The sequence below is a fragment of the Toxorhynchites rutilus genome, chromosome 2, assembly GCF_029784135.1.
Source record: "Toxorhynchites rutilus septentrionalis strain SRP chromosome 2, ASM2978413v1, whole genome shotgun sequence".
Taxonomy (NCBI): domain Eukaryota; kingdom Metazoa; phylum Arthropoda; class Insecta; order Diptera; family Culicidae; genus Toxorhynchites; species Toxorhynchites rutilus.
In genome coordinates, this window is record NC_073745.1 from 246,899,552 (window position 1) to 246,917,211 (window position 17,660).

General features: G+C 39.3%; 1 protein-coding gene across 8 annotated transcripts in view; it reads left to right on the plus strand.

The window, feature by feature from the left end:
* The window catches only part of LOC129764743 (putative uncharacterized protein DDB_G0281733), a 331,282-nt gene that overhangs the window by 265,599 nt on the left and 48,023 nt on the right, over positions 1-17,660 (plus strand). The window contains exons 1-2 of one of the 8 annotated variants that reach the window (XM_055764196.1): positions 8,678-8,721; positions 8,798-8,936. The exons of the other annotated variants lie outside the window; for them this stretch is intronic. Coding sequence (XP_055620171.1) covers positions 8,883-8,936 — 54 coding nt within the window. The 5' untranslated portion in view covers positions 8,678-8,721; positions 8,798-8,882. Of the gene's footprint in view, positions 1-8,677; positions 8,722-8,797; positions 8,937-17,660 lie in introns of those variants that run through there. 8 annotated transcript variants of the gene reach the window in all.

The following is a 17,660-nucleotide window of genomic DNA, read 5'->3' on the forward strand; positions in this document are numbered from 1 at the left end:
TGGCTAGCTTCCACCTTCACCTTAACCTTCTTCAGTTCATTCGTCTCTAACCTTCAAAAAGTCCCTTGGAAAACTTTACTTTATCCTTCATATTACTCATCCACCCCCATTGCCCTGAGAAAAGCATTCGATCCCTCGCCGTCCAGCTCACCCAGCAACGATGTTGTTCAGTCGATTTCTTCACGAAATCGGGAAATCGAATATTTTTATTATTTAAAAGAAAATCTATAAGAACTGATGATATTTTTTTTTTTGACGTAGGACTACGTCTAACCGAAAATCTAGGCACTGAACAAGTAGGAAAAAATGCAAGATTTGAAACGCTTATAACTCGAGCATTTCTCAATAGATCGCAAAGATGTTTTCATCAATTGATAGGAAATATATCTACGCATCTATCATAACGAATAACATTTAATTTTTCTTGAGATAAACAATTGTATAATTGTGAAATATCAAGCATTGTCCAACTGCACTATGTGCCCATTTTTGATTGGTCCATTTTGTGCTCCTCAAATCGTACCGACCAAAACGGGCAACCAGAGCAGCAGCGAAATAGAATGAAGCACGATTGGAAAGGAAAAAGAAAAAAATGAACGAAACATTGGTCGCAGTCTCACACATGCGTAATTCTCGAGCCAGCCAGTCAGCTTAAAAATCCCCGCTCCGCTGCCGTAACGATCATTCTCATCCAAACCGTACACCACATCGTTTCGCATCACATCACATCAACAAACCAACACAAGCAGCCATGTCTGGACATGACAAAGGAGGAAAAGTGAAGGGAAAGGCAAAATCCCGCTCGAACAGTGTTGGTCTCCAGTTCCCCGTAGGTGTATCCGCCAATTGCTCCGCAAGGGCAGCTAGGCCGAGCGCGTTAGTACCAGTGCACCAGTCCACCTAGCCGCCGTTATACAGTTTCGGCCGCCGAAGTGATCGAGTTGGCTGGCTAAGCTGCTCGCGACGATAAGAAAACCCGCATTCAGAACAGACCACATTCGGTTCGGTGGACATCAAGACAACAATGGGCAGTTGCAGCGAGTGGCGAGAGGCAAACGCAATCGCAAAACAGCAGCAGGTAGCAGAAGAAAAAAGTTTGTTCTTTATACAAACTGCTCTGGTGGCAAATCCAGAACAAGGCGGCATCGAGGGCGTTCGAAATGGTTTTTTTTCAAAACCACGAGTACTAAGTTTTCTAAATTGGAACCATTCCATAAAACACGGCGCTTATCAGGGCTATTAAACCTTTCAAAAAAGAGTTTACGAAATACAGTTCAATGCTTTCTAAAACATTATCCAAAATAATAATAAAACACAAATTGACTTTTTCATAATTTGTTGCCAGGATATGATGAGTATGAGAATTTGGCAGTTGTGCTGAGCTTATTGATGGTTGGGGACTTTCTCGATTATTCAATTTTCACCAATTAAATTGCTTCCAGATTGAAAGTACAGTAATTTACATTTAGTTCGACATTTAGCTAATTGGACGGACCTGTAATGTGACATATTTAGTTGGACATTTTTGTAAACATAGAGTTGGGGGCCTAATTATGACCCAACATGTCCCAAGCTGGATGGGAAGAAATTTTGCAACTGTGGAAGCTGTACCACTATCATCGCAAATGTTCAATTACAGGTTAAAATCGCCTCCAATGCGACACTGAGTGGTGCTTCGGCATGTCGCATTAAATGTAATTTACAGTACAACATGTCCCAAGCTGGATGGGAAGAAATTTTCCAACTGTGAATCCTGTGGCGAGTGGCAAACGAAATCGCTAAACAGGTTTAGCCGAACAAGATGAGGATATCGAGTGATAACAAAACAATAAACTCTTTAGATTAAAGATGATTTTGTGGTCCTGAAAAGGGCCCTTTTTTGGGTTTGCTCCGAATCTTTATTTGGTGCTAGTATACTTCTTCACCGCTTTGGTACCTTCGGAAACGGCATGCAAGTTCACCGGGCAGCAACAGACTGATTGCGATCTGAATTTCCCACGCCGTAATGGTTACCGCTTATTGTAGTGGGTTAGACGTGAGGCTTCCGCTACGATACGCTCAAGGATGCATTGACGAAGCTCATGACGCTCATCGCCTTCGATGAGAAACCGATGTCGGAATGATCCTAATTCAGCACCTTATGATGTAGATAGCATATGATTCCTTCTCCTTCTTCTTGTCGGTTTCCGAGATATTCTTCTGCGCCGTGCCGAACTTTTTGGCGGCTTTTCCACTATTCCACTAGTCTTCGTGTTTGAACAACTGCATGTGCATCCAACGAGCGAACAAATCGTAATGAATATATTTTTCTTCTTCTTTCTTTGTTTTTAAGAGGCTTTAAACTTTGCAGTTCATTCGCCTCTAACATATTTTTTTGCCATCGCTGCCTTTTAACGCTCATTCGTTCGTCTCGTTGGACTCGCCCCTTTGGCTGAGTCTGCTGATTTGTCTCTCTCCTGTGAGCGTGTACCGCTAAAGTACAAAACGCGCGGACCCGGATCGCATAACATCAACAAAGCAACACAAGCAGCAACGTGGACGTGTGGACGTGACAAAGGAGGACAAGTTAAGGGAAAGGCAAAGTCCCACTTGAATCGTGCAGGTTTGCAATTCCCTGTTGGTCGCATTCACTGACTGCTCCGCAAGGGTAACTAGGCCGAACGGATTGGTGCCGGAGCACCAGTATACCTAACAGCGGTTATAGAGTTTCGGCCGCCGGAGTGCTCGAGTTGGCTTGCAAAGCTGCTCACGACAATAAGAAAACCCTCCTACAGAACATACCACATTCGGTTCGGTGGCAACAACTAGTTCCAGCGAGTGACAAACGCAATCGCAAAACGGCAGCAGGTAGAAGAAGGAAAAAGTTTGTTTATACAGACTGCTTTGGTGGCAAAACCAGCCACCGTAAAACACGGCGCTTTTCAGGGCCATTGACCCTTTCAAAGAAGAGTTATTAAAAGTTATTCACAATACCAATGCATTCTAAAGTGACATAATATGACATATAATATGAACTGAATTATTTTGTTTATGCTTGTTTTTGAGCTTATTGGTGGTTAGTGTTTTTTAAATTGATCATTCAGCTTTCACAAACCCATATATGGTTTCCGGATGAAAAATGGGTTCAAATTACAACACATTGTATGCAGGATGGCATTAACGAATTTTCTCAATAGCAAGAACTGCTTTCTTTGGTTGATAACTGATGTTGAAAATTGACTGACGTTACATCTGCATTGTATAGAAAAATAACTAAGGAGCAACATGATGAGCTATGTATTTCCTGCTGCTCTGTTCTTATTTTAAAGGACTTTAATCCGAAGGTCATCCGTCCCTGTATTTACTGTTGGTTTTTCAGAACGCTTATAGCTCGTTTATTTCTCGACAGATCCTAGAGTTCGTCTCCAAAACCTCAGTTCTTTTTCATTTTTATTTACTTTTTTTGCGGAGACTACAAATCTTACAATTCATTCGTCTCCGAAACCACAGTTAAGGTACGGTAATGTGCTCAATAGTGAAATATATGATAGTGAATGAGCTGATGACTACCTATGCATTCCCTATCACAGCCATCATTTAGATTGTACGATATGTGTATACGCCAAAAGATGCCCGGTGTTGAACATTTGAAAAGGACAAAGCCTTCAGAAAAAACAATGTATTTAAAATATATATTTAGAAAAAACTGTCCCCTTTGTATAGTCCTACGTCACTCCGGTTATGTCCCCGACATTACCCACCCGTCTTTTTCTAACTAAATCCAATCTTATTCCGAAATGATTGGGTACTAGTTCAACAGTTTTTATACGCTTTGCACTATTAATGAAATATAAATTCAATAGGATCCAATGTTGTGCTTTTGTAGTTAACTAATATTGAGTTTTTATTGTTTAGTTACAGTTGTTATTGTTTAATTACTGAATCGAACAAAACGATATGATGATTATTCATTGACTTCTCAACTGATTTGCCAACAACTAAGCTGTTCATCTTATTTTAATCAGACATGTGGATTTTGAGTTATTATTTTTTGTAAAAAAAAAGATCGAGGATTTTGGAAATTAGTCATAATTAAAATTGGTCATTTGATCATGAACATTGTGATTTTAGGTAGCTGCCACCATATGTACAATGCTTAATAAAAATCATAATAATTTGGATGTTTTTCGGTTGATTTGACGTGGAATTGTTCTTATGGAACAGGAAAAGAGTTCTACGAGATCTAAATTGTCGGATAATAGCATTATGAACAAACCTGTATGCATAGAAGCATATCTAACTCTCACCTGTAGAAAGTCAAAGATTGTTAAAGCTATTTGAAGATACTCATTTATTTTAACGTTGCCCTCAACGACAGAGCAGCTATACTGCGCGTACTGGAATGGTAGCAATTCGCAATAAAAATTCCCGTTGTGCGACGCTATTTCTCATTTCACCCTTATTTTCCATCTCTCTTGATAGTTTCCCAGCACAGCAAGAGGCGGTGGAGTGAATTTGAAGCGGAGCACATTTCAATTTAAATTTGCGCTTTAGTTTCCTAGAATGTTCAAGTGGCAAACGGCAATGAGAAAACTTCCGAACAATTGAGACACTTACCGAATTGACTGGGGGGCTACAAGTGGCCTGGTTCTGTTAGTATCCTTTCTTTTTTCTATTTTTACGAAACGTTCCAGAGAAACACCCAGAGCAAGACATCATGAACAGTAATTTAAACTACGCAAAAATTATTAATTTGATCTCCGGTGCCGTGTATTGAAGTATTGAAAGCAGCATTTATGCTGCTTTTGATTGCAATATTTCAGAATTGGATCGTTGGAAATGAAGCTGTCATTTTCATACTTTCCCCACTCCGAAAGGGGATTGGTTCAATGAGTAGTTTTTACTATACATATCTACAACTTCTCGCGTGTAATATGTTCCTCGTCGATTTTCTATTCGCGCATTTCGGAACCAATATAAAATCAAAATGTTAATTTTATTGGGTGTCACACATAATGATTATGATGGTTTTTGCAAAGACTATATTCAACAGTACAAATAATAAGTTCAACTCCAACTCTGTAGGAAGGTTAAACCGAACTCATTGAATATATGCATAATATCACACCGCTTTCGCCACAAAGCTAAACCGTCATTATTAACCGTTACCATTCGCATTCACCCATGTGCCATACAGACTCATCCGAAAGTCATAACAACGTAAAAGAGGAAACAAATTCCTCGGAAGTTGCTTTTGTTCCCCACTTAGATCCCGGGGACGGAATATCACCCGGTGAAGGAAATTCCAATCAAACTCGGTCGACTAAATAATCACTGGAGGCAGAGGCAGAGCACCAAGAAGTTGTGCGAATAGAAGCCAAACTCATCGTCAGAAGTAGCATCAACAACAACAGCCGCTGGTGGGCGCCGCTTCAACGGTGGCGCGGTGACGGCGGTTTCTGATGATGAAGTCTTGCATATTTCATCTTTTCATTCAAATGATGCTTCATGCATAAATTTTCCATGCAGGGCCTCCATTGAAAGCGAGCGACATGAGTGAGAGTGAGAGAGACTTCCTGCCTCCCCCACATTTCATCCAAAGCTGCCATATCTAGCGCAGAATGGAGAAGAAAAGGTTGATGCGCTTTGTCGGAGTTTTTGCATTCTGTTCGCCTCACTTCAAGACTGTGGAGATATTTTGTTTCAGACATCCCACCCCCAACTGTCTGTGTGAGTATGATGTACCGAACATTTTCTTACGCGGAGCTCCAAGGTTGTGCACTGAAAATTGCAGCGAAAGAAATTTTCTCGCTTTGGGTTTGGTATTTCTAATATTTGTCAAGTACCAAGTTCAACAGTTAAAACACTGGAAGCAGGAAAACATGAGACAATGAAATGTATTTACTTCATTTTAGCTGTCATAATGAATATTTTCTCATTCGTTCGTATTTTACATTCAGCTCAAGATTTCTTATCTACCAAAGTCAAGTGGTTAGCGGTATCTATGGAAAATAAGCAAATGATGATGTGAATATCAATTCAATATTCTTGCATTACGGCCTCGAAGCTTGTTGTCTTTCTTGTATCCAGTATCCGGAAACACTATTATCCGTTTCATACCTAATAAGAACTATCTTAAAAAATATTGGCCCCAGATTGTGTGAATTGAATCGAACAGTCAATCCGATCCCTGTAACTATCAAACCGAGCAAATTTTCGTATTTTGTAAATCAATAGAATCTTATCGAATCGACCTCTTTTTCGAACGTCATGTGTTGCGAATTGCATATTTTGAGGCGTTGTCGAAATGTTTCCCTAAGCAAAATATCATGAATGCAACAAGCAAACCAAACAGCTCGAAACATTATACCGACAGCTTTTAATCGACTGTATCTACGATAGCAAAATTAAGCTAAGGAGCAAAATTCTGTTCAACTAGAATTACATGATAGATATTTAATTTTAGAAATTTCAAAGGACTATCTGAGAGAAAATATTGAAACGGAAACTTTAATGAAGAAATATCTACTCTTACGACTAATATGTTTCATCGGGGTTAGCTTAAATACCTTATAAAATAATCACGCCAAAAGGTGAAGGGATATTTAATTCTTTATGTTTGAAGGTGAAACTATACTAGACGAGCTGGCGGACGCATAGGAATAGCCACACGGGCGACCGGTAGAACGCTGACTACCGTTTGGCCATTCCTGTTCTATGTATTCGATATTCATGAAACTGAAACTGTGAGTGATCCAGCTATTCTTATTGATAGTAGAATTTCAGTATATCAGTATATGATATAGTAATCCAGGCCAAGTAGCCGGTCGCTTAACACAATTTCGAAACTTCAGTAATGTTCAGGAATTATCCATTTCGTTTTATATACAACTAAAATTGCGTAAGTCAACATTTTATAATATTGTTCCGCAACAATACGAGAAGAGAAAAATAAGTAGAATCAGATGGAAAACTATCACTCCTTTGCAACATTGAAATCAATTTCGCATGTATTACAACCAGTTACTAATTCGTGGATCACATTTAGTTCTCAGTCCGTTTAAATAACCTATTTAACGTGGTTTCGTCCAAGCAGTGGCATGTTGTAGTTTGTATATCATTTCACGCATAGGATACTGCTCGATTAAGCTTATCAAAGCATTCTTACTGCTTCTTAACTACATATATTATTCGTGATCACTCTGTAAGTTCATGCCATGGCCATCCGGGTTTTATGAACTGGTGCGTTACCCTATCGGATTACCCAATTATTTCAATGCTTTTGATGCAAAAACAGCAGTAAATGATCCTGAAGTACTTCGCTGTACTCCTGACTGAAACTACTGAAACTACTGAAACTACGTTACTTGTTCCGTGCCTCCCTTCAGTATGAAGCAATTCTATCCAGGTTCAATTTTTTTTCATCATAAGAGATCACCTGAAATAGTGAAACCAGTGGGATGCGTTACTTTCCGACTCGCATCTTTGGAGATGGAATTTTAATGGTTGGGGAGAATTTTCTCAAAGATGCCTTTATTATAACAAGAACGCACGAGCACAAAGTATTCCGAAGAACGATTACTGATAATTTCTTTTTTTTCTTATCTGAAAAGGTAAGGAAAAGGAAAAGGAGAAAATGGATCAAATAGTTTGAAAAAAAGTGAAAAAAAAGCATTTTCTTATTCACTGCCCATCGAATTTCAATTATTTTCACTCACAATCCATTTTTTACTACTATCCATTCTGAACTGAAAAGTTAATGAAACAATTTTATGGATGACGCCCACTGACAAAACATGCAGACCAAGGCGCTTAGAAGGTCGAATTAGCCACTACTATGTAAATTCAATATAATCAAAACACATCTAAAACAAATAAAACAGCGAAAGATTTGAACTGAACTAATTCTACTGTCACTTTACTATTCTACCATGATAATAAAACAGAGCCAGTGAAGAAATATACTGTTTTATTTTTATGGCATAAACGAAGAAATTCGCCGAATATTCCCTTCTCGTTTGCAATTATTTGAGAGGAGCTGAACCCAAAAAAAAAAAAGTTGGGAATTACGACGCATAGATGTCATTGCGTATTATTACTCCCGCACTTGTTGCTATAATTTATTTATTTTTTATTCATTTTTATTTATAATACGGGAAAACGTTACATCACTCCTAACAGTTTTATGAAAATTTGATCATGAATTGAATTGAACAAATTTTCATAATCCAAATTTTACTCAAATATTTTTTTTTAAACATTGTATTTCCAATCACATATATCAGATCAATCACAAGGTAGTATGCTACAACAATTTTAGCGATATATCTCATAACGTAAACTTGACTAAACTGAAAACTTTCTCGCTGTTATTCGTATGAACTGAATTTTCTCCATCGAATTATTACATTTCGATCCATCCAAAATTCTATGTTCTTCGAAGAAATCTATCTACTAAGATTGATATTCAAATATGTTATACTTCAATTCTGTTCATCAAATATCGACATGACCTAAATCAGAATGTAAACTTGAATATGTACTTCACTGTATGATGTCACACAGCACTAAAAAAACATCGAAGGAATAGACAGCATAACTTTATGCAACCCTGCGATCGAAAAATGAACTGTCATTGGTACGACTGTCATTGAGTTGATTACGTGAAAGTACGTTTGGAGCTCCGAAGTGATGTGCATGCCGATAAGGAAATTTTAATATTTGAGAAAATTTGTTAAAAAGGTAAGAGTACTATTTGATTATATGTATACTAGTGTGGTTCTTATTATTGTTTACTAATATCTGCTTTATTTTACAGATTATTACAGGTTCTCTTTTCAGGTCTAAAACAAAGGAGATGAGCAGTATCGACTAAATAGACACAACCAAGGAGCAAAAGAAACATGAACATCGACTATCTCGACATTTTTGTTCTGAAATCATGTTTCCATGTTCAGGTTGGTGAGCGATGATAAAAAAGGAGTGATGATGTTACGTTCATTAGCGGTGGTATGACCCATCTTAGGAAGTTCTCGATCAATGACGTAGATCAATACATTAGGAAATATCTACACTACGCTATTCGTTATCTAAAATTGCGTCCAGATGGACTCCATTCAAAACATTAGAGATACTAGAAAAAGTCGGCTTTGTGAAAATTGTCGGTAATAGGTACAAGGTCGTCTCTAAAGCATATTTTATTCGTGATATATTGAGGGACTTAATGCTCACTGATCATTGCGAATTGAAGTCTACTTAAAACTGTACCCTAGAAGCTGAAATCAAAATATGGCGCTAGGAATATGAGCTAGAATCCCATATGTGATCGTCCGAGAAGAAAGGGGGCTTAGGATAAAAACAAGTTTCCGAGGAAAACGCGTTCAAAGTTTTCACTACGAAAACATCTATTGTCAAGGTTTAGTGTTAGATGAAATCTCTTCTGTGGTATGCTGTCACACTGATGAACTAGTTTGAGCACAAAATACGTTTCAATCTTGCTTGTGTTTGTTATTTTGGGTATGTATCCACATTTCCATGTTGTATAATTCGGTTGTTTGGAGACGAAACATTTCTCATCACTTTACGTTTTTCGTGTTACCAAGTTCGAAAAACTCCGGGGAGAAAAAATACATTTCAGGTAATATAGGTGAGGTAGAATAGAACTACATGATTCAACTTCAATTTTTTTTTTCTTAAAACTTAATTGTGATTTTAGTTGAAGAAGCAATCGAAAATTCGGGCCCAATAAAGAGGAGAGGCTGCCAAAGGGGCTCAAATAGAAGAAGTTTGGATGAGAGTTTGGAGGAAGAGAATTCGGAAGAAAAATGTTCGAAAAACGAAATTTAGAGAAAATTATGCAGAAAAAAAATATTATAAATTGTTTTGTTACTTTTATTAATAAACTTTTTGAATTGACCTTGTACAAAAAACCATCCCACGGGCTGAATTTTCAAATGAGGGACCTCGGATGGGTCTCAACCGATTCTTAAGGGTTTTTTGGTCCCGAATCGCGAAAAAACTCAAAATCGAAAAATTTACCCTAAGCCCCCTTTCTTTCCGGACGATCACATATGTTTACATTTAACGTTATTTAAGATTCTCAAAATTCGTATCTAAAACATCAATTTAGGAATGTAAAATTGGAATGTAGAATCTGGTTCTGAATACTGTATACCTGCTCCCGAGATTTCTAGAACATACAGATGATCCATATTCTGAGTGCAATGCTTTTCGGATGGTTCCACACACAGTGCAACTCGCAATCACACCGTCCTCCTTTCCTCCGTTTTTCATCTCACAACTTTGTGCTTGGGTAATCCCGGCGGTAAGGACTTGTAAAAAAAGATGATGCCTCAAAACCGCTTATTAGGGTGTGCTGTCCCGTACCTGCTTTCATCAATTTTCGCCAGTCGAGCGACGAACGAGTGCAAACCACAGCACTAGCTTAAAATAAAGCCACCGTTATGCAATGCTCGTAAGGTTTTTTTTCTCGGTAAATTTCAAGTGTCTCACCGCACGAACGCGTGCAATGCAAACAACACATGAGATAAGCTAAGTTTTTCGTAGCCTTCGTATTCTCCACTTCAAAGAGAATGTGCGTGAATGTTGGGAGGCAATCAGGGTGCTAGGCGAAAGGACTTCTCCGATAGTGCAGCTGGGGCTGAAATGGGAAACACAAATGAATGGCATCGCCGCAAGGGGCCGAGCGTGAGAAGAAACATAATGAGTGGATAATTTAATTATATTAATGCAAATGAGAGCATGAGATTATATGTTTCATAAGAAACACCAGGAGGATTGCGGCTCAAAAACACAGTACGTGTTATCGTTTTGTTTTCTTATATTCTATCAAAACTCGCAATGATGAACACTTGGAGTATGAATTATTCGCTGACCGAACTTTCTGCCAGTCAAATCTGCTCATCTTGAACTTGGTCCAAGAGCAGTAATAAAGTCAGGTCTAAATTCTGCAGATTTATTTCCAACAACCTAATTGAATTTAACGAAGCGGAGAAAACCGCTCGATGCCAGCAAGTTGGTTTCCATTTGTTTTACATCTTCAACCTGAGCTTGAGTGGGGATTGCTTTTTTGCTCTTGGGTGCACTTTGCGAGCAGTTTCATTGATGTTTTATTGAAGCACTAGGATGAAGACGTGTCATATAAAATCGAACAACAAAACTGTTCAAAAAGCGAACGGCCTGGTGTAGAGGACTTCGCCGTTGCATTGAAAAGTGCTCAGAACAATCAGGAGAAAGCTAGCAAAAGTACTATTCTAAGGATCCCTTTGCGAGAAGACTATAGTTTTTTTTTTTTCGTGTCAACAAACAGCTCCGATGTTGTATAACCAGGTGGTAACCTATAATAATTCTTGTTAAAGGACAACGGAACGTACGTGAAAATGAATGCAGTGAATTGAACATGCAAGAAGTTTTATGAAGTCCAGACTTGAGGAAATATGCCAGGAAGTTCAAGCACTCTAAAAATTGAACTAATTGGTGTGGATGGATGTTGAGGTCAATATATATGATTATACTATATTTCAAATTTTCATCATTTCGTCATTTCTGTAATTGCTTTTCATCAGATTTTTCATTTTTCAGTGGAATCGAAACGTCTTTGCTAGATTTACAACACACATGCTACGGCTACTATAACTGACAATGAGAAGCAACTCATCAGATGTGTATCACTCTTTTTACCATGTTGGGTATCTGCAATTATTTTTTTCGTCCTAATTGATCACACTCGCTCCGGTTCTCGTAATGAAGCTGTACTTCGAAATGTAGCGCACGTTTTCAGCCGTGTTTCTGAAATTGCTCGGGAAGTGGCTCTCATTAGAGAGAGTGAATTATGATAATTTTCCCCTGCAGATAAACATAATTGATTATGCGGAGAAAAGCGTTATTAATATGAAGTGAGATTTTCACGGAAATTATCTTAATGTGTCGGCTCGATAATGTTTAGGTGTTTGAAGATTGATGTGTTCGAGTCTGGAGCAATAAATCATAATTTAATGTGAGAAACACATTGCGGGATAATTATGCACGTTTAATGTACAAGATAGATGTGTCATGTTAACGACAAAAACTAATTTAGACAATGCTTTAACTCGGGGTTGAAATGTTCATCGACATATTTCCCCGTCGAATAGATCAAGAGCTAAATGTGCTTAAAATAGTGCTTCGCGTCAGAACATAACAACCATCTCAAAGCAAAAACAAAAATAATAAATACGTCTGAGAACGGCATTTACGTTAAAATGAAATTACTTCATTTGTATCCTTTCACTGATTAGATGGAAAAAATGCTCCCAGTTCCACACAGCAGAACGGAAATTGAACAAAGAGTTTCAACATTGCCAAATGTAGTTGAGCTTTAATGGTTTCTAGTGAAGCATGAATTTCCACAAGTTAAAGCTTGTGTGTTTCATAGAGCTAAACTTTTTTTGTTCTGCTGTTCACATATCTCAGTAATAAGACACACACGCAAGGAGCGCTAGTAGGAGAGAAATGTCGAACCATATACCATTTTTACAGGCAATTGAACAGCATGGTGAATGAGCAAGGATACCACCGGTGGGAGGGATTCCCATTTTATATATGTATTTGATAAGAAATCCAAACAAGAGAACCCAATAGACTAAAGGGTGTGTCACATCAAATTGCATCACGGAAAAAACGCTGTAGAAATTTAATTTTTAGGAATTATATCTTCAGCTTTCGCTTATAATCAGATAAGAGTGTATAGATCACGTTGGCCATGCTTCACTGTCAATTTTTCGTAAATTTGGAAAAATGTCGTCGAACGAAAAAGAGCGTCGTGAATTAATCCTGTGCACTCATTTCGAGAATCCGGAGTTGTCACATCGGGACATCGGTAAGATGCTGGGAATCGTCCAATCCACGGTCAACAGAGTACTAAAACGATACTTCGAGAACCTAACCATCGACCGGAAGGTGAAGAACGGCAAAAATGGATGCTCCGTCAGTGAAAAAGATCACAAGCGCGTAGTTAAGCAGTTTAGACGTGATCAGAGAAGTTCGGTCCGGGATGTCGCCAATAAGCTGAATTTGTCAAGTTCATTCGTCCAGCGGACCAAGCAGCGGGAGGGCCTGCGTACATACAAGATTCAGAAGGCTCCTAACCGCGACGAAAGGCAAAACATGGTGGGGAGGACGCGAGCCGGGAAGCTGTACACCGAAATGCTGACGAAGCCGCATTGCCTGGTAATGGACGACGAAACCTACGTCAAAGCGGACTTTCGTCAGCTGCCGGGCCTGTTGTTCTTCTCCGCAGAGGACAAATTCAGCGTTCCGGAGGAGATTCGCAAGCAGAAACTATCCAAGTTTGCCAAAAAGTACATGGTGTGGCAAGCGATCTGCTCTTGTGGAAAGCGGAGCGCCCCCTTCGTGATGACCGGCACGGTAAACGGGCAGGTTTACCTTAAGGAGTGCCTACAGAAGCGCTTACTACCACTATTGAAGCAGCACGAGGGCCCGACCATCTTCTGGCCGGATCTCGCTTCGTGCCACTATTCAAAGGACGTGTTGGAGTGGTACGAAGCCAACGGGGTCACCTTCATGCCAAAGGAAATGAACCCGCCCAACGCGCCGGAGCTTCGCCCAATAGAGAAATATTGGGCGATTATGAAGCAGGCCCTCCGGAAGAACCCAAAAGTTGTCAAATCGGAGGCGAACTTCAAGAGAAAATGGATTTCTGTTCAAAAAAAACTACAACCTGACGTTGTACAGAACCTTATGGACGGGGTAAAGAGGAAGGTGCGAGCATACGGGCTTGGGCTCGAAGTATGAATAAAAAGAAAATGCCAAAAGTTGTTTAATAGTTTTTATTTTACTGTCTAAAATTTTCAAAAGGATCGGTCTACTGGGCGAATTTCTACCGCGTTTTTTACGTGATGCAATTTGATGTGACACACCCTTTATCTCTCGCCGTCGAGGTTCGTCTGGCTAGGCCAGGGACACAAGCACACATCGGATTCGGTTCGATGCGGTATCAGGCGTTAAACGAGACGGGGGTTGGACCAAGAAAAACAATTTGTAGTTCCGAGGTGGGCGGCAAGCAGTAACTCGCACAGAGAGCGGATGAAGACGACATCGATAAGATAAGTTTATTCAGGCGAGAGTTTTATGATTTTGCAAAGAGCGTTTGGCGGGAATAAATGAAAAGGTTCAAATCTAGACAATCGATTCTAAGCTGTTAACGTTGCAACCATGTCTATACCGACAATAAACGTTTTGTTAAGTTTAAACTATCGATACAAACATAAAATCTTTTTTTACTTGTAATGCATCCATATTCGAACAAAAAGGTGAATTTGGTGCTATTTTCCTTTTACCTTATGTTTAAGACCATGTTCAGCTAAACGCCACAATTACGTTTCGCGAAGGATTATGAACATTTTATTTTTACGTATCTCTTCATTAACGATTCCTAGAAATAAATTAACTATAAATCATTCTGAGATCGATTATCGCGCTCTAAAATGACGATATGCTGAAATTTATCTGTCTAAATGTTATACTATTAGAATATTATAAGTCGGCTCTTTATACAGTTTATCACTCAATTAAATACAGTCCATAACCGATCAGTGGTCCCAAACTTTTGTATACCTCTTTTGTTACACTTATGAAACCCAGCAATTGGTAGAAAATATAGTAGAAGAGTTTTATTATACAGTTCAATATTGAAATAGCCAAAAAACTAATCTTTCAGGTATTCAAAGATCTTATTATTTTAGAACTGTAACAGCAAAACCTAAATTAAAAAATGGGTGGGTTATATCTATGATATAACCGCAAGGTTGACGTGGGACTACCTTAGCTTAGCAATCATTTGTTTGTATTGATAAAATTTTTGATTGAATGAAACAATTTCCGAATTCAATTGAATCCAAAATATTTGCTATGTGAGTAAAAATATTGTATAATGCCATGTAAGGTCAATTCATGCATTGTGATAGATTATGTTATTCGTTACAACTAAATTTAATGACAAGACAAACACATTTCAGTGGGAACAAAAATACCCCCGACCTGCGTGAATTTGCAATGCCAATTTCTTCAGACACCTTGGTTCTTAAGTCTGTGTTGGGGAACGACATTTCAACCGGTACAAAAATGCCCCCGACTTACATGTATTTGTAATGCCAATTTCCCCACGGTTCATGGATTTGAAGTTTGTGCTAGGAAAACACATTTCCGTCGAAACAAAAATACCCCCGATCTGCATGAATTTGCAATGCCAATTTCCCCAGACAGCTTGGTTCTGAAGTCTGTGTTGAGGAAATACATTTCAGTGGGAACAAAAATGCCCCCGACTTGCATGAATTTGCAATGCCAATTTCTCCTCGCTCCATGGATTTGAAGTCTGTGTTAGAGAACACATTTCGGTGAGAACAAAAGTCCCCATACTTCCATGTATTTCCAATGCCGATTCCCCCAAGGCTGCTTGATTTTGATGGCTGTGTTGGAGAAACCGTAAATCGGGCTAATCAAAACGAGGCGGTTAGGGCGTTTAGATAACGCTTAACATTTTACAGTTATTCAATTGTTTATCTAATGAAAAATAACATTTTATTAATTGTAATGGAAACGTAGAAACATTCCCTATCAATTGATGCAAACATCTTTCCGATCCAGTGAGAAATGTTCGAGTTATAAGCATTCGAAATCTATCATTTTTTCCTGCATGTTCTGTGTTTAGGTTTTCATTTTACCCCCCATATAATCCGACTAGACGTAGTCCCACGTCAAAATCGGCCAACCAGTCTCTTTGCTGAGTCACAATCAGGTTTAGTCAAATGATTTTTTTCTTGTTCATTTCACTTCAGTCAAAGTCATTTTCCATTAGTTCCTTCTAACATTTGGGGGCAGTCTTCCGAAAAACACTTACACATGTCCACGCGATGTGAAAATTCCATGTTTGAATTCAAACATGATTCTCGCTAGTGTTGAGTGTCTATCCCCAACACGAACAATGATACACAAACATAGACATGTGAAAACAAACACGATGTTTATAATTCAAGAACATCATGTACAAACATATCACCCGATGTCGCAGTATTCATTGCTTTCGTTTCGTTTCTTTTCATACACGGAAAGAAATTATTCATACCAAAACATTTCTTCGTAGAATACTTTTTCACAGAAACGAACTTGAAATTTAGTTCGCATTTCAAAAATTGCACGAACTAAGAGGCTATAAGTTCATGCACCAAAATATATATTTTTATTAAGGCTCATATGGCGTCAGCCTAACGGGGCCGGAAGTTCAATATTTTGACAATGTTTGCTTACAATTATGTTAGTAATATGTAACCGATTACTCGCGGTTGGCTCGAGGTTAGTATCAAAAGTGTTCTCATAATTGGGATGTTGCAGTCTTCAGTACTCTGTACGTGTGCCCGACATAGGATACTTCCTATTGGGATGCAGCTGACCGTTGATCAGCAACGACCCCCTAGTCTGCACCCCATATCTAGCGTGGTGCGTCTTTTTCGACTCGAGGAATCCAGGATAGAATGATCACTAGCCGGCGCAATCATCAGCTCGTGTAGAGTTGTCATGAGCGGTACAACCTTTGGCTCTTGTTGAATGATCAGTGGACTGCACAACCTTCGGCCCGTGTATCTGTAAAGAGTGTGTGTATGTATTGCCGCGACTAAGTAAAAGTTTATAGATCGTTCATGCACATTTTGCAAGTCTGATTAAATAATCCTTGGTTTCGTTCAAAGAAAACATTCTCTGAATAGAAAGAAGCTTTCTATTTTCTTTGCGTGCATGTTGGCAATTAAAGTCTGGGGAGCCGACTGCCTAGCGGGCGACGTCGTACAAATGCTGACCAAAAAAATAAATACCCAAAAATTAGTTTTAGATGCAACCTTCAGCGGCAAACAGCAGAACCAGCAGAGAAATTTCAGCGGCTAAGTGGGAAGAGGGAAGAGGGAAGAGGGAAGAGGGAAGAGGGACGAGGGAAGAGGGAAGAGGGAAGAGGGAAGAGGGAAGAGGGAAGAGGGAAGAGGGAAGAGGGAAGAGGGAAGAGGGAAGAGGGAAGAGGGAAGAGGGAAGAGGGAAGAGGGAAGAGGGAAGAGGGAAGAGGGAAGAGGGAAGAGGGAAGAGGTTAATCGATGGAGCCTTGAGTGTAAAATTGAACGCATTTTCGCTTGATGCCCTCCATCAAAGTCTTTACAGTGTCATCCGGTACCAGTTTCTCAGTTTTTTTCCATTTTCTTAACATGTCCTTCTCGTCTTTGCTTCCGGAGTTCCTGCTTCATTATTGCCCAGTACTGCTCCACCGAGCGCAGCTCCGGACAGTTTGGCGGGTTCATGTCCTTTGGAACAAAATGGACAGAATTGGCCTCATACCACTCCAGGACACTTTAAGAATAGTGGCATGATGCCAAATCTGGCCAAAATAGCGGAGCTTCGTCGTGCTGCTGCAAGAACGGCAAAAAGCGCTTCTCGAGGCACTCAGATTTGTAGATCTCGCCATTTACTGTGCCCTTTGTCACGAAAGGCTCACTCCTTAGTCCGCAAGAGCAGATGGCCTGCCAAACGAAATATTTGGAGGCGAACTTCGACATTGCCGGTGAAAAACTCCAACCCCGGAATTTGCTTAAAATCGGCTTTTATATACGTTTCGTCGTCCATCACAC